The sequence below is a fragment of the Denticeps clupeoides genome, chromosome 4, assembly GCF_900700375.1.
Source record: "Denticeps clupeoides chromosome 4, fDenClu1.1, whole genome shotgun sequence".
Lineage (NCBI taxonomy): Eukaryota > Metazoa > Chordata > Actinopteri > Clupeiformes > Denticipitidae > Denticeps > Denticeps clupeoides.
The window spans coordinates 2,447,581-2,474,266 of NC_041710.1; the positions used below are offsets into that span (position 1 = coordinate 2,447,581).

At 46.3% G+C, this 26,686-nt stretch overlaps 3 protein-coding genes across 4 annotated transcripts; 1 reads left to right on the forward strand and 2 right to left on the reverse strand.

Annotated features, from left to right (window-relative positions):
• Positions 1 to 61: 61 nt before the first annotated feature.
• abcb8 (ATP-binding cassette, sub-family B (MDR/TAP), member 8) lies at positions 62 to 10,260 on the reverse strand. Of its 2 annotated transcripts, XM_028976812.1 has the most exons (16): positions 10,058 to 10,260; positions 4,405 to 4,732; positions 4,127 to 4,282; positions 3,957 to 4,051; positions 3,237 to 3,342; positions 2,988 to 3,149; positions 2,474 to 2,559; positions 2,302 to 2,399; positions 2,121 to 2,226; positions 2,007 to 2,040; positions 1,784 to 1,920; positions 1,612 to 1,706; positions 1,403 to 1,536; positions 1,179 to 1,326; positions 858 to 1,108; positions 62 to 781 (listed from the first exon to the last, which is right to left on the reverse strand). In XM_028976812.1, the coding sequence occupies exons 1-16, from the start codon at positions 10,162 to 10,164 to the stop codon at positions 698 to 700; spliced, it is 2,127 nt and encodes a 708-aa protein (XP_028832645.1). In that variant the 5' UTR covers positions 10,165 to 10,260; the 3' UTR covers positions 62 to 697. The 2 variants fall into 2 exon arrangements, with proteins under 2 accessions (XP_028832645.1, XP_028832644.1); XM_028976811.1 differs by having other exon boundaries at positions 2,988 to 3,342.
• A 4,423-nt stretch (positions 10,261 to 14,683) lies between these two features.
• LOC114788901 (thioredoxin domain-containing protein 12-like) lies at positions 14,684 to 16,600 on the forward strand. Its single transcript, XM_028977845.1, has 7 exons — positions 14,684 to 14,884; positions 15,105 to 15,165; positions 15,243 to 15,295; positions 15,637 to 15,710; positions 15,784 to 15,853; positions 16,003 to 16,086; positions 16,164 to 16,600. The coding sequence occupies exons 1-7, from the start codon at positions 14,803 to 14,805 to the stop codon at positions 16,238 to 16,240; spliced, it is 501 nt and encodes a 166-aa protein (XP_028833678.1). The 5' UTR covers positions 14,684 to 14,802; the 3' UTR covers positions 16,241 to 16,600.
• A 1,124-nt stretch (positions 16,601 to 17,724) lies between these two features.
• Positions 17,725 to 25,746, reverse strand: LOC114789165 (PDZ domain-containing protein GIPC1-like). Its single transcript, XM_028978300.1, has 6 exons — positions 25,357 to 25,746; positions 20,241 to 20,426; positions 19,068 to 19,248; positions 18,862 to 18,974; positions 18,657 to 18,738; positions 17,725 to 18,331 (listed from the first exon to the last, which is right to left on the reverse strand). Exons 1-6 carry the CDS (start codon positions 25,600 to 25,602, stop codon positions 18,180 to 18,182), a joined length of 960 nt encoding a protein of 319 aa, XP_028834133.1. The 5' UTR covers positions 25,603 to 25,746; the 3' UTR covers positions 17,725 to 18,179.
• Between the last annotated feature and the right edge of the window lie 940 nt (positions 25,747 to 26,686).

Sequence of the window (26,686 nt, forward strand, 5' to 3'; positions counted from 1 at the left end):
CAAGAAACCAAAAACTTGTACTAAAACAGGAGACTGAAGCGCTGCATTATGGGACATGTAGTTTGTGTGATGTCCACGCTTTATTATAATAGATCGATATTAAATAATCGCATTAACAAGTCAAAAGAAAACAGAGATCCGTGCTAATGAAAAAAAATAAATGGCAGAAATACGATAATTATCGTACGTCTCGCAACGCTGACAACCACCGAAGACACAGATTTCAATGAAGGGGGCTGACCAATCAGTAGTCAGCATGGGCAGACGTCTGAGCAGAACCGGCCAATCAACATGCAGCAAAAATTCAACCGTCCAATCAGATGGATGCTTCAATGTCCCGGCTCACATGGTCATAATGAACAAATAAAAAAAAAAACAGTCCAGTCAACATGCATTCAAATGTGGTTTTATAATGCCTAATGCAAGAAACAAACATTGTACAAAAAGTAATTATTACATGACGGTAAAATTAGCGTTTTAACAACCCACATCCATGACTAAACGTACACTGCAATCAGCATTCTGGACAAGATACTATATATTCACAGTTTTTACCCTGATATGTAAAAGCGATCGGCGTAAACGACGCTCTCTGAAATGTATACATCTGTTAATAAATACTCATTTCTCACGGCCTGTGCCGACCAGTTGGCCCAGCAACCTGCACATGGCAGTGCCACTCCAGCCTCAGGCGCGGTCACTGTGGTCCCTCGGATCTCTGCCTGCGGATTAACTCGGCGTACAGCCCCCCCTTTCCCAGCAGCTCCAGGTGTGTCCCCGCCTAGACAGGAAATGACCTTTCACTCCAAGTTGAGAAAACTCAAAAAGGGTCCTGAACAAATGGCCGACGCCCTCACCTCCACAATGCGACCGTTACTCATGACGCAGATCAGGTTGGCCCCCTGGATGGTGCTGAGGCGGTGGGCGATGATGAGAACCGTGCGGCCCGTGGTGGCCCGGTCCAGGGCCTCCTGCACCACCCGCTCAGACTCGGCGTCCAGGGCGCTGGTGGCCTCGTCCAGGACCAGGATGCTTGGGTTCTTGATGAGCGCCCGGGCAATGGCGATTCGCTGCTTCTGACCGCCAGAGAGCGTGACCCCGCGCTCACCTGAAGGCAGCCAATCACGATCAGCCAGGTTCGCTACGTCAGGCTTCCACTCACCGCAGAAGTCACTCACCAACCAAGGTGTTGTACCCGTCGGGGAAGCCGGTGATGAAACGGTGAGCGTTGGCCTGCTTGGCTGCTGCTATGACTTCGGCATCAGAGGCTTCAGGTTTCCCAAAGCGGATGTTCTCCATCACGGACGTGCCAAACAGCACTGGCTCCTGCAACCAAAGAAAAAATGTCAAGAGTCACCAGGAAACAATGAATCCATCGTTAGGTCGGATATATTTTCCGGACCTGGTTTATGAAGCCGATCACTTTGCCTCTGAGCCACGAGGGATCCAGCGTCCGGATGTCCAGACCGTCCAGCATGACCACGCCACTTCCGGGGTCATAGAACCGCTCCAGCAGAGCAGCCACTGTGGATTTACCTGGGATGACGGGAGATGTTCTGATCATGAGGCTTAATTGTCCCTTTGATGAGTGAAGATGAAAAACAGGAATACCTCCTCCTGACTCTCCAACTATTGCAACGGTTTTACAAGGAGGTAGAGTCAGCGTGAAGTTCTTCAAGATCTGGTGTCCGGGTCTTGTTGGATAGCTGAAAATAAAAAAATGAAACTTTACTGTATAAATGTAATTTATACAAAACCGGTTGAAGACGTTCGCTCCACCTGCCTGAAGTTGATGTTCATGAAGTCCACCCTGCCGATGATGGAGTTGGTGGGGATGCGGCCGCCCCCGGTGAGGGGAATGGTGGGCTCCACTGTCATGTACTCGAAGACACGCGCCCCGGCACTGACGCCCCGCACCATCTGCTCCATCGGCATGTCATTTTGACAAATCAAGCCCGAGACATCTCACCACACATGACAGCAGTGGTGTAGGAAATTAGACCTACCTGTCCGAACAGTATGGAAATGCTGGCTAAAGACCTGCAGAGAATAAAACGCAAATAAAACTTAACACACTTTTTTTTTTTTTTTTTTAGATTTGATCTTTGAAGTTAACTTGCCTCTGGACTGTTTGGGAAGCGACAAGAAAAGACATCAGATCTCCAGCAGACATCTCATCACCAGCCATTAGAGACCCGCCGGCAAAAATGGTGCCCAGAACGATGCCTGCGTGCAAAAGATGAAATCTTCAACCATTTAGTCAAACCAGTCTGACGGCCAGACAGAAAAAAAAAAGCTCACAGTTCAGGGTGACGTTGGACAGGCCTTGGAAAACCGCGATTCCAGAGCCTAAGGCCTCGTTCATTCGGCACGACTTTTCCACCTCGCCAGCGTACAGCCTGTAAAGCGCACAGGACGCCGGGCTTACAGAAGTGCACGTGTGCGGCCGGCCGGCCAGCCGAGAAGAACCTACTGCAGCTCGCGCTCCTCCATGGCGAAAGCCCGCACCGTACGGACGTTCCCCAGAGCTTCATCGGCCACGGCTGTTGCTTTGGAAACCTGTGAAGACACCACACGCACATTTCACCTCTGGTGCCAACTAGTATCAAAGGAGCAGGACCATGCAGTGGTGGCCTAGCGGTTAAGGGAGCGGCTCCGTAATCAGAAGGTTGCCGGTTCGAATCCCGATCCGCCAAGGTGCCACTGAGCAAAGCACCGTCCACACACACTGCTCCACTGCTCACTCAGGGTGATGGGTTAAATGCAGAGGACAAATTTCACTGTGTGCACCGTGTGCTGTGCTGCTGTGTATCACAAGTGACAATCACAAAAAAAAATTGTTCAGCTCTTCTTTTCCTTTCCTGGTGCAGTAAAACAGCTGAAAAACTTTCTGGATATGATGAAAGCGGAGGCTGTAATTGTACAGCATTGTCTTGATGTTGTCTGGGGCACGAGAGGTCGGGCTCAGAGCAGTGCTCTGTGGGTACCTGCTCCTGGGCTCTGCGGGACAATCTGCGCAGGAAAGAGCCGATGACGGCCCCCGCCCCCACCAGACAGGGCAGGACCACCACAGTCAAGCCCGTCAGCTTGGGGGAGATCAGGTAGAGGGACACGAAGCAGCCCACCGTCTGAGTGACGCTGCGCAGGCCCTGCAGGAAGAGAGAGGAACACGCGCCGTTCATTCCCGGTTCTTCCGAGGAACGTCCTGGGACGAGCTTCATCTTTCCTCCCCGCACCTGAGAGATAACCAGCTTAAAAGCGGACTTGAACTCCTGAATATCCGAGGTCAAGCGGTTCACCAGCTGTCCCGTCTTAGTGGCGTCAAAGAAGGCCACGTCCTGCCTGGAACATCAGGAAAAAGAACGAGTGCAATCAGAAAACAGGTCTGCTGCTACTACTACTTTTCAGAATAATTCCTGTTGGAAACGCCGTAGTTATGGCTCAAGAGTTCAAGGTCTCTCTCTCGGTTTTATTGTAAACCTTCCAAGCAAAACCACAACCCATTCGTGATGGGGATGTACAAGACTCCTCACTTATGGACAAATTCATGTTTAAAACATTTACAAGACGCCCTTATCCAGAGCGACTCACAATCAGTAGTTACAGGGACAGTCCCCCCCTGGAGACACTCAGGGTTAAGTGTCCTGCTCAGGGACACGATGGTAGTAAGTGGGATTTGAACCCAGGTCTTCTGGTTCACAGGCGAGTGTGTTACCCCACTAGGCTGCTTAGGGGTGCAGGACTTGTTTTGGACAAGACTTTTCTTCATGTATTTCTAGAAGACAGACCTGATTTCAAAAACACAACTGACCCAATGGACACCGCGGTTTTAAACCCCGTAGCACGCTCGGCAGACACCGTCCACTCTGGGCTTGTAACGTCTAGCGGTCTGAGGGGTCTTTCGTATTTCTCAGTGTCCCTATGAATATACCAGGGGACCGGGACAGAACAGAAACCTGAGCAGGGACGTGAAGAGGGCCTTCCTCATGTCTGCCGCCACACGTTCCCCCACTTTGGAGAGGAGGACGATGTAGCCGCTGGTCAGCAGGCCCTGGGGACCAGAGAGTCGTACGTTCATTTCACCAAATGTCCCGGTCGCCGCTCGGCTGCCTTCGACCTGAACTACCTGAAGGGCGTAGAGGCCGAGGAGTCTGAACGCCGGCCCTTGGATGTCTCTGACGTAGTTCCCAGCGTGATCTCTCATGTGGCGGGCCACCACGTTCACCAGGCTGCCCAGCATCAGCGGGATCTGAATGTTCAGGATCGCCGCTCCGAACGCTAGCTGAGGGGGAAAGAAACGGATCGTTCACGCTTCCTTCGTGTGGATTCTGACGTTCTAAACCATGTTCTGAGCATTTTGGAAACACCTGATCTCATCGTCCAGTATTTGTTAACCAGACTTACAATGACGGCTCCAATGAGAGCGAAGAGCTGAGGCCGGACGAACTCCCACAGCAGCCCCCAGCTGAACTCCGGACCCCCGTCTCCAACCTGAACCTCAGCGAGAACGTTGTTATTCGGGTCAGCGGAACAACGCGCCACACTGCTGCACAGGCGGACGGTGACAGTGAGCGCTGCCGGCCCCACGAGGAACTTCAGGGACGCCCTGGGTGTCCTCCCGCCTCGGAGGACCAGAGGAGCCGCAGCTTTCCGGACTTGGACCCACAGACGACCCAAGATGTTAGTGGACGATCCACTGTGACCGGGACATTGCCAGGAATACTGGGAACCCCTGGAAGACCGAAAACAATTTCAAAGAAAGCCCTGGACCTGCAGAACATCCCGTTCTTACAGTCCAGGCCAGGACATGGCAACCCAAGGACTGAGGGGGAAACGAGGAGAACTGAAGGCAGTAAAGAACGCTGACCAGCTCTCCATCACCACGTCACATCCTGCCTCTCACACACATATGATGGACTGAAGAGGACGGTGGGACGGTGTCCTCATCAATTCAACAAATAAAACGAATAACTGTTTTACAACCAGGAAATATCACTCAAACACATAACCTGCATGTTACTACATCACATTATACTACAATTTACACCAGTACACTACCACCCTCAACTCACACATAACCTGCAACATACACACTGCATCTACTCTGCTGTTACTACAATTTACACCAGTACACTACCTCCCTCAACTCACACATAACCTGCAACATACACACGGCATCTACTCTGCTGTTACAACATCACATTATACTACAATTTACACCAGTACACTACCTCCCTCAACTCACACATAACCTGCAACATACACACTGCATCTACTCTGCTGTTATTACATCACATTATACTACAATTTACACCAGTACGCTACCTCCCTCAACTCACACATAACCTGCAACATACACACTGCATCTACTCTGCTGTTATTACATCACATTATACTACAATTTACACCAGTACACTACCACCCTCAACTCACACATAACCTGCACCATGCACACTGCATCTACTCTGCTGTTACTACATCACATTATACTACAATTTACACCAGTACGCTACCTCCCTCAACTCACACATAACCTGCAACATACACACGGCATCTACTCTGCTGTTACAACATCACATTATACTACAATTTACACCAGTACACTACCACCCTCAACTCACACATAACCTGCAACATACACACTGCATCTACTCTGCTGTTACTACAATTTACACCAGTACACTACCTCCCTCAACTCACACATAACCTGCAACATACACGCTGCATCTACTCTGCTGTTACTACATCACATTATACTACAATTTACACCAGTACGCTACCTCCCTCAACTCACACATAACCTGCAACATACACGCTGCATCTACTCTACTGTTACTACATCACATTATACTACAATTTACACCAGTACACTACCACCCTCAACTCACACATAACCTGCAACATACACACTGCATCTACTCTGCTGTTACTACATCACATTATACTACAATTTACACCAGTACGCTACCTCCCTCAACTCACACATAACCTGCAACATACACACTGCATCTACTCTGCTGTTACTACATCACATTATACTACAATTTACACCAGTACGCTACCTCACTCAACTCACACATAACCTGCAACATACACACTGCATCTACTCTGCTGTTACTACAATTTACACCAGTACACTACCTCCCTCAACTCACACATAACCTGCAACATACACGCTGCATCTACTCTGCTGTTACTACATCACATTATACTACAATTTACACCAGTACACTACCACCCTCAACTCACACATAACCTGCAACATACACACTGCATCTACTCTGCTGTTACTACATCACATTATACTACAATTTACACCAGTACACTACCACCCTCAACTCACACATAACCTGCAAGATACACACTGCATCTACTCTGCTGTTACTACAATTTACACCAGTACACTACCTCCCTCAACTCACACATAACCTGCAACATACACACTGCATCTACTCTGCTGTTACTACATCACATTATACTACAATTTACACCAGTACACTACCACCCTCAACTCACACATAACCTGCAACATACACACTGCATCTACTCTGCTGTTACTACAATTTACACCAGTACACTACCTCCCTCAACTCACACATAACCTGCAACATACACGCTGCATCTACTCTGCTGTTACTACAATTTACACCAGTACGCTACCTCCCTCAACTCACACATAACCTGCAACATACACACTGCATCTACTCTGCTGTTACAACATCACATTATACTACAATTTACACCAGTACGCTACCTCCCTCAACTCACACATAACCTGCAACATACACACGGCATCTACTCTGCTGTTACAACATCACATTATACTACAATTTACACCAGTACACTACCTCCCTCAACTCACACATAACCTGCAACATACACACGGCATCTACTCTGCTGTTACAACATCACATTATACTACAATTTACACCAGTACACTACCTCCCTCAACTCACACATAACCTGCAACATACACACTGCATCTACTCTGCTGTTATTACATCACATTATACTACAATTTACACCAGTACACTACCTCCCTCAACTCACACATAACCTGCAACATACACACGGCATCTACTCTGCTGTTACAACATCACATTATACTACAATTTACACCAGTACACTACCTCCCTCAACTCACACATAACCTGCAACATACACACTGCATCTACTCTGCTGTTATTACATCACATTATACTACAATTTACACCAGTACACTACCACCCTCAACTCACACATAACCTGCACCATGCACACTGCATCTACTCTGCTGTTACTACATCACATTATACTACAATTTACACCAGTACACTACCTCCCTCAACTCACACATAACCTGCAACATACACACGGCATCTACTCTGCTGTTACTACATCACATTATACTACAATTTACACCAGTACACTACCACCCTCAACTCACACATAACCTGCACCATGCACACTGCATCTACTCTGCTGTTACTACATCACATTATACTACAATTTACACCAGTACACTACCACCCTCAACTCACACATAACCTGCACCATGCACACTGCATCTACTCTGCTGTTACTACATCACATTATACTACAATTTACACCAGTACACTACCACCCTCAACTCACACATAACCTGCAACATACACACTGCATCTACTCTGCTGTTACTACAATTTACACCAGTACACTACCTCCCTCAACTCACACATAACCTGCAACATACACGCTGCATCTACTCTGCTGTTACTACATCACATTATACTACAATTTACACCAGTACGCTACCTCACTCAACTCACACATAACCTGCAACATACACACTGCATCTACTCTGCTGTTACTACATCACATTATACTACAATTTACACCAGTACACTACCTCCCTCAACTCACACATAACCTGCAACATACACACTGCATCTACTCTGCTGTTACTACAATTTACACCAGTACACTACCTCCCTCAACTCACACATAACCTGCAACATACACGCTGCATCTACTCTGCTGTTACTACATCACATTATACTACAATTTACACCAGTACACTACATCACTCAACTCACACATAACCTGCAACATACACACTGCATCTACTCTGCTGTTACTACAATTTACACCAGTACACTACCTCCCTCAACTCACACATAACCTGCAACATACACGCTGCATCTACTCTGCTGTTACTACATCACATTATACTACAATTTACACCAGTACGCTACCTCCCTCAACTCACACATAACCTGCAACATACACACTGCATCTACTCTGCTGTTACTACATCACATTATACTACAATTTACACCAGTACGCTACCTCCCTCAACTCACACATAACCTGCAACATACACGCTGCATCTACTCTGCTGTTACTACATCACATTATACTACAATTTACACCAGTACACTACCACCCTCAACTCACACATAACCTGCAACATACACACTGCATCTACTCTGCTGTTACTACAATTTACACCAGTACACTACCTCCCTCAACTCACACATAACCTGCAACATACACACTGCATCTACTCTGCTGTTACTACAATTTACACCAGTACACTACCTCCCTCAACTCACACATAACCTGCAACATACACGCTGCATCTACTCTGCTGTTACTACATCACATTATACTACAATTTACACCAGTACGCTACCTCCCTCAACTCACACATAACCTGCAACATACACACTGCATCTACTCTGCTGTTACTACATCACATTATACTACAATTTACACCAGTACACTACCTCCCTCAACTCACACATAACCTGCAACATACACGCTGCATCTACTCTGCTGTTACTACATCACATTATACTACAATTTACACCAGTACACTACCACCCTCAACTCACACATAACCTGCACCATGCACACTGCATCTACTCTGCTGTTACTACATCACATTATACTACAATTTACACCAGTACACTACCACCCTCAACTCACACATAACCTGCAACATACACACTGCATCTACTCTGCTGTTACTACAATTTACACCAGTACACTACCTCCCTCAACTCACACATAACCTGCAACATACACGCTGCATCTACTCTGCTGTTACTACAATTTACACCAGTACGCTACCTCCCTCAACTCACACATAACCTGCAACATACACGCTGCATCTACTCTGCTGTTACTACAATTTACACCAGTACACTACCTCCCTCAACTCACACATAACCTGCAACATACACACTGCATCTACTCTGCTGTTACTACATCACATTATACTACAATTTACACCAGTACACTACCACCCTCAACTCACACATAACCTGCAACATGCACACTGCATCTACTCTGCTGTTACTACATCACATTATACTACAATTTACACCAGTACACTACATCACTCAACTCACACATAACCTGCAACATGCACACTGCATCTACTCTGCTGTTACTACATCACATTATACTACAATTTACACCAGTACACTACCACCCTCAACTCACACATAACCTGCAACATACACACTGCATCTACTCTGCTGTTACTACAATTTACACCAGTACGCTACCTCCCTCAACTCACACATAACCTGCAACATACACACTGCATCTACTCTGCTGTTACTACATCACATTATACTACAATTTACACCAGTACGCTACCTCCCTCAACTCACACATAACCTGCACCATGCACACTGCATCTACTCTGCTGTTACTACATCACATTATACTACAATTTACACCAGTACACTACCACCCTCAACTCACACATAACCTGCACCATGCACACTGCATCTACTCTGCTGTTACTACATCACTATAAAATCTACAATATTTTATTCAACTTGTATTGCTCACTCCTACACACTTTCTCTTTGTTTTGAATTATGTGTATTTTTATTATTTTTTATTGTTGTACTACCTTTTAATTTCGATTCTTGATTATAGCATTTTCGTTGTGTGTGTGTGTGCGGAGGGGGGGGGGTGCAGGACCACAGTCTCGTTGTACTATTATACTAAGTATGTAAGTATATAAGTATGATTGTGCAATGACAATAAAACCTTTAAACGATTTAAAAAGACAATACACCTTGTTATATGGCTGCGAGTCCAGACGTCCCGTGTTCTGTTCCAGCTGGAGTGGAGCGGAGCGGGCAGGCGGTTCGCGGCCCGATAACAGCGTAAAAGATTCAACATTTTCAACTTGAACGAGAACTTCAGTAAAAGCGCATTTCTCTAAACGAGTCGCTAGAAGTTCAAGGAGCTGCAGGGCGCCGCCATGTTTACAGTATCCCAGCATGCACTTCTGCTTCGAGACGTCATAGATGTAGACACACTAGGCCTGACTGTCAGCACACATATATATATATACACACACACACACACACACACACACACACACACACACACAGACGGGTGTATGTATGTGTGTGTGTGTGTGTATATATATATATCTTAGTGGTGGGCCGTTATCGGCGTTAACGTGCTGCGTTAACGTGAGACTCTTTATCGGGCGATAAAAAAAACATCGCCGTTAATCTATTCACAAAGTTGGGTTGGGAGCTGGGTCTATACTACGCAAGCTATTGTGCCGGAGTTCAATGGTTACACTAGATTTATAAGTATATTTCTTCTTTCTTGTTTCTTATTTTCTTATTTCCTAAAGACTTTTATTTTGTTTTTGAGACCCGGTTCAGATCTCTTGGACACATGGCTTGAGCTGTGAGAGGTGTGTATTTTGCATGTGTGTTATTTTGTGAATTTTTTTTTATGTTCTTTTAATACTGTATATTGTAGAGAGAGGTGCAGAAAGACGCGATGTGTGACGCGATGTTCTGACGCGACCTTGCTTTTTGTACAGAATACACTTTGCACAGAAAATCTCTTGGGCGTCAGCTCATCATTTGTGGTTCAAGAAACGAAATCAAAAAGTTCCACAACGCAGAAGAAGAAGCGCTACACTATGATGACTTTCACCTTGATATTTTAGCACGGATGTATACCTAGCCAAATTGCACTGTAGGGGGCGACAACGAGTCTTCGAACTGTGAAATTACCACATCAAATGTGACGTGGTAACATGGATGCAGTTGTTAAACACAAGTTGTACTTGTAAACACAAGTACATCTTATTGAACATAATTTATTTTCATCACCAGTTATCATAGTAGAACAGCTTTCTCAAGCAGTTTGTGATGCATTTTGGAAACAGGAGATGAGCCCCTGGTCTAATGCGCCACCTGGCTTGAGAAACCCGTTCTCAAAGACTTACTTTTAGTCATTATTTGGGTAGCACACTTTTTCTGAATGCCTTTGGCAGAATTCAAATGAGCCATTTTAATCTTTACTCTAGATTCATCTTTACTCTAGATTAATCTAGATTAATTCCAAGATTACAGTGAGATTAATCTAGATTAAGAAAATGTATCTATGCCCACCTCTAATATATATACATAGACGGGTGTGTGTATGTATGTGTGTGTGTATATATATATGTGCACACATACACACACACACACACACACATCCGTGTATATATAGATATGTATAAACGGGTGTGTGTGTATATATAGATAAATAGATAGATATATAGATCTATAGAGCTTTACAGTCTTCATACTGTAGTATTCTGTGGGGCATGGCGCTTTATTTCACGTCTTATATCAGAGGTCAGTGTGCTGTCAAAAGATTGTTTGCTGTATCTCATCTTACATATATTGGTGCATTATGATTTGGTATATCTGCTGATTCATTCATCCTTACAAGCCCTGCAAAGGAAAACACGTGAAAAATAACTGTAAGGATAAAATTTTAAGGTAGTAATTTATTACTTTTGTTCTTTAATATGAGGGAAAATTTGAAGAACTTTAAGCAGACACACACTCACGCCACTACTACACAGTAGTTTAGTTAAATTTACATTTAAGTTATTTGGCAGACGCCCTTATCCAGAGCGACTTACAACGTGCTTCAGTGATCATCAGTTCTGCGTCACTAGGACCCCCAACTATGAATACAATCTTTTTATTCACACTGTTGTAGTTTCTATACGGAAGTCAGACAATAAGAAGGTTACAAGTTAATTTAAATATTCTCTATAGAGGAAGATCTTGAGCTGTCGTTTGAAGGTGCTCAGTGACTGAGCTGTTCTGACCTCGAGGGGAACTTCATTCCACCACCGAGGGGCCGAGACGGAGAAGAGTCTAGATGAGTGTCTTCCTCGTACCTTCAGAGATTGAGGTGCAGTACGAGCTGTGAGGTAGGATGGTGCTACTCCATGTTGGGCTTTGTATGCCAGCATCAGTATTTTGAATCTGATGTGTGCAGCTACTGGGAGCCAGTGGAGGGAACGTAGCAGAGGGAAGTGTGGGAGAATTTGGGAATTTTATCCATGTTGGTCCTGTCCCTGTGTTAAAGTGCTTTATGAATAAATCTTTATTTACTCTCTGGACCCGAATGCCCATCTGTTTTTTAATTAAACCTTTATTGGATCGGAGAAACAACAAAATTCGTACAAAAAGGATGTAGAAATGACATTAAATGCTGATTAAAAGTAAAAATAATTCTTTTTCACAGCACTATATAAGGCGTGCGATTCACAGAAACGAAAAGAAAAAGTTGTGAAGGACCACAATTGTCCTTTTATGGGTTTAACCTTTTTCTTGCTGTAAAGAAACAAAGACTGGATGGGTTCTCAAGAACTTTGAATAAAGCGAAAAGAAACAAAGCATCTGTCGAGACTCACTTTTGGCTACAATAATACAACCATTTTAAAATCGCTAGTGTTTATTTAATTAGCTACCAGTTCTCTGTTCCCCAGTCCCTGAGGGTCCACACGTCGCCCCTGGCTCCTCCCCCTTCTCTGCATCCACCCCCTCGCCTGGTAGACGTTTCCCTGACTTACACAGTCCGTAAACTCCTGGATGTCAGAACCAGGTGGAGTACCTGGTGGATTTGGAGGGTTACGTCTGCCCCACGACCCTTTACAGGATAATCCACGTGAATGTTGCCAGTCCGCCGTGGCGCCCACGACCACAAGAATGTCTTGCCCTCCAACCATCCAACGAGATGAATGACCTGCACCCGCCTTGTCTTCTCCTACTCCACAGAACCTTCTGCCACCCCTAGACACACGGCTTCTCGCTGCAGACCCGCACCTCCCGAGCCCCTGTGATCTGCTCTCCACAGCCACGTCCTCCACCGCAGGTGTGACCCCTGTGCAGCATCCTGACAGTTGAGGCTCCATGTAAGTGTTCTTTTGGGTTTTTTTGTAAAGAAATTGGCCTTAAATTCTTAAGTAAATTGTTTATCAACATCAATTATTTAAACCAAAACACATAAGGTTCTTTAAAATGATATTTGATTATACATTTATAGTCTATAAAGGGTTTAAACTAAAATAGAATAAACCCAGTAAAATATAGATTAAGCGCATAGAACTCAAGAAGAGCGTATCTTTCTTGCTAAATTTGTTAAAATTCTATTTCTCACTGATCTTCGGGAGAGATTGTGCATTCATTAATGTAAAAGTTTGCAATGGGGTATACAAAATGAATGAGAAAACTAAGAGCAACGAAGACGAAAGCAGGGCCTGCAAGGAAAAGGAGTATGTCCATGTGCACCCTGAAGTAACCTGTTTCATGAGTACAGAAGAGGACTCCACCACATTGGAGGAGCTGCTTAGAACCAGCATTATGGAAGTCTACCGCAGAAGTTCGCGTGATTTTGAACTTGACGTGCTGGAAAGCAAATATGCAAAAGGTAAAGTTCCAGACAAGAAATACACCAAAGAAATCAACAGAGAGCTGCAAGAGTTTGGTGGTAAACTTAGAAACTGCCTCCATAATACATTTTCGAACTGGTATTTTGCGAGTCCGCGAAGCATGTCATTACCAATGGCAAATGTTTAATAGCAGACCATCGAGCAGGTGGAAGACTCGAACTGAAATAAAACCTTTATGTCTGCCCGGTCATTCTGCACACCAACATGCAAACATTGAGTTTAATCGGTCTTTTTTTTTTCCCTAAGACTTCATTTGCCATGAGTCCTTGCTGAGCATGTAAGCATATGCGTCACTTCCTTCTCTCTTTCATTTCCCATGATAGAGAGGCAGGAGATGGGACTGGAGATAAATAAACCGGCCTGGAGGGGTTTACTTTGTCTCCTCATTCTATGCACCTAGTTACACCAGAGAATAAAATGATTGAATTCATGGGTGATAGTATTCAACTGGGTGGTAGTAGCCTAGTGGGTAACACACTTGCCTATGAACCAGAAGACCCAGGTCCAAATCCCACTTACTACCATCATGTCCTTGAGCAAGACATGTAACCCTGAGTGTCTCCATGGGGACTGTCCCTGTAACTACTCATTGTACGTCGCTCTGGTTAAGGGCGTCTGGTAAATGCTGTAAATGATGTTTCAAGTCCTAGTGAACCAGTAAATGTAATGCAAATGATAATCTTATTAAAATAACCATGATCGTGACATTCCAAATACTTCATGAATAAATAAAGTTCATTACAACATAATGTTATATATATGATCACAATTTGTAAGTCAAATAAGATTTTCGTAGCTAAACACTGATCCGAGTTCACTTTTCGGGTAATATCTCTTGTGTGTGGTCAGCAGTGGCTTTGTGACGTATGAACAGCACTGTCCAATCAGGGTTGTCCTGGAAAAGAAACTCCGCCCATTGCCGTTAGCTCCGCCCCCAGAGGCTGCTCTGGACAGCGGATGATAAACGTGACCACGCAGGTCCGGCCGGACGTCCGTGTACCGAACCGGCGCTTCCGTGAGCAGGTGGAGGACCGGGACCGAGTCTCTGCAAGATGCCGTCAACGCTGCTCAACGTCGCCCTGTTTGTCCTCCTGTCGCACGTCGCAGCGGCTGCTGCTGAAGGCGCCGGCCGAGGTGAGGAGCCTAGCCTCGCCTAGCCTAGCCAAGCCTAGCCATGGAATAGGTTCTTCTCAATGTGACTGGTCGTGTTGAAAAAAGAAAAGCCCTTTCGGAAGATAAATAAACTCGTGTTGCTCCCGAAGGGTGCAGAACCAGGAATGGTTGAAAAATATCGCAATAAAAAATGGAATTTATTCGAAAACATAATATGACCTTTATTAATGTCCAAATCCAGGTTTTGGTGAGCACATCAAGTGGAGGCCTCTGGAGGACGGGAGGAAGGAGGCTGAGGCCAGGTCAGTGTGGATAAACTCGTCTTCTTTTTTTCTGGAGGTGGTTTGTCCGAAAGACTGAAACGTTCCTCTGTGTGCAGTGGCCTTCCTGTCATGGTCATCGTTCACAAGACCTGGTGTGGAGCCTGCAAAGGTGACTGCTTTATTCTTCCACGTCATTCATCATGATTTGTACCATCTAGCCGGCCGATAACCACGATTAACCATGTGTCGTACACCCTATTTTACTGTATTTCAATGTTAAATAAATATTAATTGACCACTGAGCAGCGAGTAGTTGCGGTAACTTAACAAAACGTATGTTGTAGTGTAACATTGATTTAGCAGCGCAGACGTGTGCAGTGAACGAGGCTCCGAGCTGCATTTCCCTGATGGGAGACGCATCTTCGGGAGAGAGCAGCCGCGGGTCGGGCTACTTTATGCACACCCCCCCCGTTCATGTCTTGCAATAATGCATCATACTAAATCTTCCAGCACTGAAGCCCAGATTTGCCGAATCGCAGGAGATTTCTGAGCTCGCCCACAACTTTATCATGGTCAACCTGGAAGTGAGTATTTTCTGGAAACGGGCCTGTTTTTTCATTTAAATCCGAGTATAAATGTAATTTCTTGTGACGTCAGGATGAAGAGGAGCCCAAGGATGAACAGTTCAGTCCCGACGGTGGTTATATTCCCAGGATACTTTTCCTTGGCGAGTGAACCTCTTCTGTCTTGTTTTCTATCTTTATTTGGGGGGCCTCTGCCCTCCGCTAATCACCCTGTTCTGCTGATTTAGGCTCTTAATTGGGGTGAAAAGTTACAGACGCTGTTGTTGTCTGATGTTTCTCTTTTATACCGTAGACCCCAGTGGTAAAGTTCACCCAGAAATTATGAATAAGAACGGGAACCCCAACTACAAATATTTCTACAGCAGTGCAGATCAAGGTACTGCGTGCGGGGAAAGTATTTCCGGTTTGAGGGGAAACCTTCCTCCATGTGACCGTGCCTTTCTCCCTTCCCAGTTGTTAGCAGTATGAAGGAAGCTCAGGAGAAGCTGACCGGCGACGCCTTCAGGAAGCATGTTGGTGATGAGCTCTGAGCTACTGGAAGATCTCACTAATGGATCACCATCTACTGCACAACTCTGCCCCGGACCAGACAGTCACCTGCTGGATCAGTCTGATGTACACTCATGTTCGCTTCTTCAGTCCTGCCCAACTAGTTTCACCATGAAGTTCTTATTACGCGCATGAAGTAAGAGGAGAGATGGAGGGGAACCAGGAATCCTGTTAAAGAATCTGCCCTTTTTTATCTTCATGGTGTGGAGATGTATTTGAGGAGCAATGTGTGCCACTTTTGTTACTCTTGACTAGAAACAATAAAGATGATTGAGGTGTTTTGTACCAAGATTCTGACAGACTGCATTCTTACATGAATCAATAAAAATCTTTTTGTAATATTTTGCCGATTTTACACTTTAATTGATGTGATTGGGTGTCTTTAGATCTGGCACATGAGCTCCTACGGTGCTACGGCCGAGGAATAAAGCTTCAGCGTAGTATTCAGTGTCGATTCAAACGGTGCGTGATGCGTCCCTGCTGCTCTCAAGAATTTATTTTAAAGCCTTGAACAGTTCATTGTGGACCACTGGCTGCCAGTTTTTATATTGGTCCACCAGATGGCCTTAGTTTTACCCAATTCAACACATTTTTATTGGCTGACCTCATAATGAAATGTTTAGTGTTGGATTTATGGTATTTGTGGGAAGTGTCCAACTTCTAATAGTTTTTTTTTTTTTTTAAATACAACATTTTGGCATTACGTAACCATACTGGCCCTTTGTCACGTTCCCATCTAGGGTGGGGCGGGGACAAAGAGGAACACACAGGCCAAACCAAAGTACAGGACGTGATATGTACCGTTAAACCAGCTACAGACGCCACCACAAAAACCCTCAACCAACAGACTATATGGAACACCGGCACAGAGCCGGATATACAGGAAGGACGAGAAGTACGCCACTCCAAACTGGCCACGCCTTCCTGTCTCAGGCCTCCTCATGTACTGGGGTGGGGGTGGAGCCTCCATCATGGCGCTCAGGACCCATGGACATCACGCCCTTTTAAAGGCCTACAAATTCCAAAAATGATTCTTATTTGAGTATGTCTGTTTCATACTGAAGTAACAGAAAGACTGACTTGTTTAAAGTTGAAATAAAACATAATAAAAAATTATGTGCAATATATTTTATTTAATAATATTTAATTCGTATGTGTTAAGTAAAAACTAAAGCCTGTTTAATTGCCAGATTTCTGCGACTGTAATTGACTGTAAATGTCAGGACGGCGCTGGAATGGTGTATGTGTGTGTGTGTGTGTATGAACGTGTGACAGACAGACACATGAACTCCGGAGTCCAAGTGGTCAGATTTTATTGAATTCTTGGAACTGTAAAAATAGTTTCTCGCTTCATATGATTTTTTTTTCATAACAAATAAATTAAAAGAGCAAAAAATATAAGTATTTGTCTATTAAACAATCATTACAGAGCATCCTGTACAAAAATGCTAAAAGTAAATGTTAGTTTTTAAAAAACAGCAGTGGTGGCATCTCCCTTTCTTGGCTAAACTACGGATCAGACGCAGCAGGTCGATGCTACGCTAACAGCGCTAATTCAGGTCAGAGGTCACCGCAGCAGTGAACTTGCCAGGCGCTGCTTTCCATGCTGCGGCCGTAATCGCTTCATTAATCGCTCTAGATCCTGAAAACTGGCCTTTTGATATAAAAGTGGGTCCCTGACCCATCCCAGTTGTAGTAATAAAATCGTGCTGGTTAATAAAAAAAATCCTGTATTTATACCCCAGGCTCCAGCGGCACTGGACGTGAAACTTGCCACGACATCTAGCTTGTGTGTGAGTGTGTGTGGTTTCCAATCTATCCGAAAATGTAAATGGATTTTTGTCCAGCTGAATCAAGGCCTCTGTTATTGCAGTTGTCCTGTCCCAGTAAAGGCGTGGTGAGAGTTGCGGGCGACGCCGGTCAGAATCGTCCCTCCTTGGCGTCACCGATGGCCCCCCACACGTCAAACACAAACTCATCAGGGAAGGCGAAGTCCCCGAGCGCCTCGTCCAGAGCCATGGCGAACTCGTCCGGGTTCTTCTTGTCCCGGCCCACCTCCACCATGGTCGCAGCTGGAAGGGAGACAGACGTTTTTTTTTTTTACTATAAAAACCGCCATATTTACTACATGGGTGGTAGCAGCCTAGTGGTTATGACGCTCGCCTGTGAATTAGAAGACCCAGGTTCAAACCCCACTTACTACCATTGTGTCCCTGAGCAAGACACTGAACCCTAAGTGTCTCCAGGGGGGGACTGTCCCTGTAACTACTGATTGTAAGTCGCTCTGGATAAGGGCGTCTGGTAAATGCTGTAATTGTAAATGTACATACATGTAAAGGTTGTATATCGATCCTGCAGTGAACCTGTGTGAGAAGCTCTGACTGAGCTGACACCCACCTAGCTCAGTGTCTCGGATGCCCATGTAGTTCTCGAGAAGGTCGTCCACTTTCTTCACCGCTTTCTCCTCGAACTCTGTGGGCTGGAGGAGGAATTTCAGAACGGCATAACCAGTCCAGTCGTTATCATTATTACTTCTTAAATGTCCACCATGTAGCAGGCGGCGCAGCAGATGACTTGTCATTTAAAAGCCGGGGACGCGTACCAGATCCTCCACGGTGGCGGGCCCTTTGGAGCGGAGTCTCAGGGTGCTCCTGCCCGTGCCGATCTTGTTCTCCCCGCCAGGCTTCCCGCCCTTTGACCTGGGCTCCAGACATTCTGCCAAACACACACGACGTTTCCTAACTCTTTCACGTATCGCACTTTATTTTTTCATACGCAGCGGGGGGGGGAGGTTCGGCTTCCACCCACCGAAGGCCTTCATGGGCTCCACCAGCTTCAGGGTGAAGGTCTCGTATCTGGGCAGCTCCTTCAGCATGCGGGCCACCTCGTAGTGGCGCGTTCCCACGATGTTCTTCCCGTTGATGCACTCGATGTGGTCCCCTACGCAGATCACCTTCACGCCGTCCACCACGCTGCCCTCTTTAATACGCTGCCGCACACAGGGATGCACAACAGCAATAATGAGCCTTTTTTCTCGGTTAAATGTACTTCTTTACTGCGTGTGGGAGGAGTTGTCAGGGGTTGGCATATTTCTGTGTTTCCAACAGCGAAGGCTGCAAAACCAACTCAGCACCACCGGGTGGCGCTTTCATTAATGGAGACGCACAAGCAGACAGAGAGGCTGTAATTACCAGCAGGTAATGAGGATTATCTCCGTTTCATCGTCACTTCGGGTGTGTGTTTAATACGCTGAACTACTCAGAATGAATGAATTTCCTGTGGTTTTAATAAAACTTCCACATCCACTCAGTTACTTTACTTGTACTTTACTTCCACCAGCAGAACTAATCAAACGTTGGGAACCATGTGGGACAAGAGACATTCTGAGTGAAACTGAGTCATGAATATCAAATAAAACTCTTGATCAGCTCTTTCTACTAACAAAAGCCACCTACTGCAAGGTGGTAGTAGCCTAGTGGGTGGCAAGGTGGCACTCGCCTATGAACCAGAAGACCCGGGTTCAAATCCCACGTACTACCATCGTGTCCACGAGCAAGACACTTAATCCTGAGTGTCTCCAGAGGGGGACTGTCCCTGTAACTACTGATTGTAAGGCGCTCTGGATAAGGGCGTCTGATAAATGCTGTAAATGTAAATGTAAAAGGCTGGTAGTGACCCGGCGGACCCAGGTTCGAACCCCACTTACTACCATCATGTCCCTGAGCAGGACACTTAACCCTGAGTGTCTCCAGGGAGAGACTGCCCCTGTAACTACTGATTGTAAGGCGCTCTGGATAAGGGCGTCTGGTAAATGCAGAAATGTAAATTTTTTACAGTGATTAAACAAAAACCAAATGACGCTGAACACACGTTGTGGCGAACAACTCGCTTGTTCAGTATGTTGTCATCAGTGTGTTTAAAGAAATCTGTTTTAATAAAAATAAACTGGTTAGTTTGTCCTCCACCTTTGGTCCCTCGTACCTTTATAAAGGCGTATCCGGCGCCGTTGTCGGTGATGGTCAGGCCCAGCGCGTCCTCGTGCTTCAGCACCTCCACTTCCTTCTTGATGCCTTTAACGTGAGCGAAGATGAAGTCCTCCAGGCCGATCTGCCCGCCCAGCAGCCGCTCCATGTCGATCTTGTGGGTGTTGAGCGTGCAGAAGAGAATCTGAGGGTGAATATATGGAGAATTAAAAAAAAAAAAACGGCGAAGTGATTGAACCGAGTGACATAACGGTGCTGCAGGATTTCTGTGTTTGTAAAGTCTGCAGCCTGCCGCCATGTCCTGTGACCGAGCAGACGGATAAGGTGACCTTTCAGGAATAACCTGGCATCACACCTCGCTCCTGCGACCTCCTGGCAGAAATATGATCGCCGGGCAACGTGATCGTGTTTGTCCCTCGGTTTAAGCTGCATGCATCATTCATGCTGCTTTTAATACAGTTGTGGGTAAAGAGGTGGCAGGCGGCGTGCTGGCGCTGCATTGTGTAGTAGCAGCGACACAGACGTCAGCTGACAAAGACGGGAGCGTTGTCCCTGGTTACCGGGACTTGTAAGACGCCGGGATTAGGTTAGGGGAGGAGGGGCCGGGTGTTTAAGTGGCTCACGCCACAGGCAAACAAGGACTGTGTGAGAGGTGGGTGAGTGGAAATCACAGCCGACGCCTACACACCGTTACCAAGGAAACCTATTGCATCACAGCGACTCTCCAGCTGCACATGACACCAACGCACACAGAAAGCTGCCGACAGCTCCTCCAAAAACCTGAGTCACGCCGCCCAGCGCACCTCCGGGCGAAGAGAGTCCCCAGCCTGGCCCCCACTGGTGGCGGTTAATTATTTAAAATAATACTCGTTACTCAGATACTTGTTATTAGTTAATGTTCATCAGAATTAAATTAAAGCGCCTGATAACCTGCATGTTGGTGTCGGTAGTGGGCGTGGTCACTAATGTTCACTAATTCACCAGTTCACCATCAGAACGCTGGAATTAAAGCGCCTGATAACCTGCATGTTGGTAGTGGGCGTGGTCACTAATGTTCACTAATTCACCAGTTCCCCCATCAGAACGCTGGAATTAAAGCGCCTGATAACCTGCATGTTGGTGTCGGTAGTGGGCGTGGTCACTAATGTTCACTAATTCACCAGTTCACCATCAGAACGCTGGTATTAAAGCGCCTGATAACCTGCATGTTGGTGTCGGTAGTGGGCGTGGTCACTAATGTTCACTAATTCACCAGTTTACCCATCAGAATGCTGGAATTAAAGCGCCTGATAACCTGCATGTTGGTAGTGGGCGTGGTCACTAATGTTCACTAATTCACCAGTTCACCCATCAGAACGCTGGAATTAAAGCGCCTGATAACCTGCATGTTGGTGTTGGTAGTGGGCGTGGTCACTTATGTTCACTAATTCACCAGTTCCCCCATCAGAACGCTGGAATTAAAGCGCCTGATAATCTGCATGTTGGTGTTGGTAGTGGGTGTGGTCACTAATGTTCACTAATTGACGAGTTCACCCATCAGAACTTCATAACCTGCATGTTGGTGTCGGTAGTGGGCGTGGTCACTAATGTTCACTAATTCACCAGTTCCCCCATCAGAACGCTGCAATTAAAGCGCCTGATAACCTGTATGTTGGTGTTTGTAGTGGGCGTGGTCACTAATGTTCACTAATTGACGAGTTCACCCATCAGAACCTCATAACCTGCATGTTGGTGTGGGTAGTGGGCGTGGTCACTAATGTTTACTAATTCACCAGTTCCCCCATCAGAACGCTGGAATTAAAGCGCCTGATAACCTGCATGTTGGTGTCGGTAGTGGGCGTGGTCACTAATGTTCACTAATTGACGAGTTCACCCATCAGAACCTCATAACCTGCATGTTGGTGTCGGTAGTGGGCGTGGTCACTAATGTTCACTAATTGACGAGTTCACCCATCAGAACCTCATAACCTGCATGTTGGTGTCGGTAGTGGGCGTGGTCACTAATGTTCACTAATTCCCCAGTTCCCCAGTAGCCTGACCAAAATTAAGCCAGTCCAGTGTTGTTATGCATGAGTTTTATGTGGTTTCTTATGCAGACCTTTCTTAATTTTTTAATATGTTGTCTTAAATATTTTGTTTTATTCGACCCCTTCTTTAATTTTAATTGCTGGATCTTCTCTCTTATTTTATTTTCTTCTTTATTTTTAATGTGCTTTTTGTCCATGTCGGTCCTGTCCCTGGTAATTAAAATTTTCATTTCATGTACAGCTTTTTGGTCAGCTCCTTTGTTGTATTAAAGTGCTTCATAACTAAATATGGACCTTCTGGGGATGAATGGTGTGGATGCTGGAGCGGTTCCTCTAGCGACTGCCAGCTAGTTTTGTCCTGAGTGGTTCGTTTTAAAATGATTTGGAAGCTGGAGGCTGACTGTGCAGTATTGAGGAGCGACGACGCAGCGTCATTTCTCATCAATCATTACACGCCGGTTCAGAAAGTGAACTCCTCAGGCCGTACGTGGTGTTACTCATTCACCGGGACGGTAAGTCGTAAACAGGGGGAAGAGTTCTGCTCCTTTTTGTGCTGACGCGACGCTTCATAACGCAGCGATGATGCGAAGCGCAGTGAAAAATGTGACACACAGACACAGAGCAGCTTGAAGTGGATTTCCGGGGAAAGGAAGACTCTCCGGTCGTCAGGCGGGGCTGGAAACCTGAAACCGGTGACGCCCGCGACCTGTCTGAACCTGCTCCAAACAATGCAACATCATTTCAGCCCTAACCACCCCCATCCCACGGTTCAGACTCAATTTGGGCCGTGCAGCTCCGCCCGGTCCCTCTCTTCTGTGCTCTGGACGCGCTTGATAAACGCCCGTCATTACTGGTAACGAGTTCTCTGATGGTCGTATGTTGACGGGACGCATACAGATCCCGGCGTCCCACGCCAGCTTCACCATTCAAACTTTAAACAAATTCGAGTTGGTTCAGGTCACATGACTGCACCATCCTGAGGAGATCGCCAACAGACTTTGACCAGGGTGGAGACACCAATCCTTGCTGCTCTTCACCAGCCATCGTAAGACGTGTCATATACACACGCGCAGTCAAGGAATAAGGGGGTTTACGATTCAGGAGTGTCCAAAGTATCTTCATTTATTTCATCAGGAGATGGCAGCTTTAACCATTTTCATTCAATCACAAGGCGCTGCTACGAGGTGTTGTTGGATCCCCACCCACTGCCACCATGGATTTCATGAAGTTCACCTCATGGGTCGTAATGTAATGGCTGGCTCTTGTCTCGGGGCTCTTTGTAAGACACCTGTAATAATTACTTTAGCAGGCAATTCTAATTAAAGTAAAATAATTAGTGAAGAAGGACGTTTCACAGTATTAAGCAGCCCAGTATATTCAAGGACAAGGTATGAAGACCTGACATATTTCACCAAAACTTCAGCGTGATGACCGTACCGTTAATAAGGGGTTAAGACGTATCTTTACTGTCTATTCAACAAATGACAAACTATTAAAACCTATAAAAATAAAACAGTTGTGCGTAATAATTTAGAGCAAGTAAGTTTTTTATTTTTGTTGTCATTGAGAGGTTTGTTCAGTAACATTAGAATTATGTTGACTGTCATTTGCATCGGAACTCTAGAAAGATCTAATTTGCATAATAACTTGGAGGGTGTAATATACATAATATATGTCCAATTAAAAAAATATTTTCTATTGTTTATTAGAATCATAATTTCGCTTTTTACTGCTCTCTTTGCACTGCCTGCTTGCATTATTGATCAATAAAACAGATTTGGACTTATTTGTTAAAGGGTTATTATGATGTGTAATAACTGTGATCCCAAACCTTTTATAATTGATGACCATGTCCCAGGCCTGAATGGATCTTTAATATTCATAAAGTCTCACACACACACATACACACACACACACACACACCACCAGAACAGGTCTCTTCTGTCAGGGTGGTGAGCTGGACACTTCACCCTGCATGTCTCCAGAGGGACTGTCCCTGTCACTGCTGTTTGTGAGCAGGACACTTCACCCTGACATGTCTCCAGAGGGACTGTCCCCGTCACTGCTGTTTGTGAGCAGAACACTTCACCCGGCATGTCTCCAGAGGGACTGTCCCCGTCACTGCTGTTTGTGAGCAGGACACTTCACCCTGATGTGTCTCCAGAGGGACTGTCCCTAACACTACTGTTTGAGAGCAGGACACTTCAACCTGCGTGTCTCCAGAGGGACTGTCCCTGTCACTGCTGTTTGTGAGCAGGACACTTCACCCTGCGTGTCTCCAGAGGGACTGTCTCTGTCACTGCTGTTTGTGAGCAGGACACTTCACCCTGCTTGTCTCCAGAGGGACTGTCCCCGTCACTGCTGCTTGTGAGCAGGACACTTCACCCTGCGTGTCTCCAGAGGGACTGTCTCTGTCACTGCTGTTTGTGAGCAGGACACTTCACCCTGCTTGTCTCCAGAGGGACTGTCCCCGTCACTGCTGCTTGTGAGGCGCGTCTGGTAAATGCTGTAAATGTAACGGAACCAGTTGAGTTAGAAAGCTGGAGCTGGTGCCCACCCCGCTGACCCCGTTCATGGGCCTCACATTCCCTGGCATTCCCGTCCTGCTCGTCCTCGCATTCTGGGACGCTGCTGCGCTGGCTCATTATGGGATGTACTCATGGACGCTGGTGGTTATGGATCCCTGGGGGGGCGAGCGGTGGACCTTATCTACCAGGATTAAGGCTGTGCCCGCTGGACAGGATGCGGGGGACTTCCTGTGACGCTGAAGACTTTCCAGACGTCTCCTGCCACAACATCATCCCAGGAATGGTCCTGAGGTTATTGACTCTGCGGGACTCTTGCTGTCCATTTCATATCTGGTCCCATCTAAACTACCGGCGTCCAGCAGGATCAGCGCCTGGTATATCAGGTACAAGCGTGACCCCGGACACGCCCTCCAGTCCCCAGGAGAACTTCCACCTGCTTTATACTTTATTATCCCGATATGAACTCCACACACACACACACACACACACACACACACACATCTCTATAACGAGACCGAGAGGTTCGCTGCTTTACTCCAACTTCACTCCGTGGACCCACCTGGTCGGACGCGACGCGGAAGGCCTCGGCGATCTTGCCGTAGAGCTCCTTGACGTTGGTGAAGCCCTCGATGCGGCCGGTGGGGCTGCCGTGGGCGAGCTGCGTGTGGAAGACCAGCTTGGGCCGCAGGTCGGCGGGTGGAGGCGGGAGTCCGTTGGCCGCCGCCGCCGCCGCCGCCTCCTCGTTCTCCACCAGGTTGGAGGTCTCCCTCGACTTGCTCTTCTTCTTGCGCAGCCCCAGAGGCATGCTGGCGGCCTGTCGCGGGGACGCTGCTGGCGGTGGCGCGGCTGGTAGCGCGGCTGCTCCTCCTCCGCCCGCTGCGCGCGACCTGCCGCTCCGCAAACAAAAGCGAGTCTGTCGCGAGCCGCGGGGGCGCGCATGACGTCACGCGGAAGGAATTCACCTGCGGGGTCAGGTGTCCGCTCCGGGTCTCCGGGGCAACGGCGCGCCGGTTGCCACGGCGATCGCCGGCTGTCACCAACGCGTCACGCACTTGGCGGAAATGAAGACGCGCGAGAGCAGGTCAGGCGCCACCTGGCGGCGGGCGTCGAGGCACCTGACGTCGATTACGAAAATTATACATATACGTTTACAATGGCCGATATGCATTTCGTTTCATTTTCTAATATTAAAAAAAATGTAGTTTTGTACACCAAGACAATCTGTCCCAAAATGTTTGTGGTCTATTTTGAGTGATTATTTCATTTCTTAAAATTCCGGGTAAACAGTCATAAAAAATCTGTGAAGTAACAGTTCAGTAATAATACTGCGTTATTGTCAGTCCTGAAATCAGCGATATAACAGTAATAACGCTGCATCGTTGCCAGTGAAATCAGTAATAACGGCGCATCGTTGTCAGTGAAATCAGTAATAACGCTGCATCGTTGCCAGTGAAATCAGTGAATCAGTGAAAATCTTTGCCAGTGAAATCAGTAATAACGCTGCATCGTTGCCAGTGAAATCAGTAATAACGGCGCACCATTCAGTGAAGCCAGTAATAACGCTGCATCGTTGTCAGTGAAATCAGTGAATCAGTGAAAATCGTTGGCGGTGAAATCAGTAATAACGCTGCATCGTTGCCAGTGAAATCAGTGAATCAGTTAAAATCTTTGCCAGTGAAATCAGTAATAACGCTGCATCGTTGCCAGTGAAATCAGTAATAACGGCGCACCATTCAGTGAAGCCAGTAATAACGCTGCATCGTTGTCAGTGAAATCAGTGAATCAGTGAAAATCGTTGGCGGTGAAATCAGTAATAACGCTGCATTGTTGTCAGTGAAATCAGTAATAACGCTGCATCGTTGTCAGTGAAATCAGTGAATCAGTGAAAA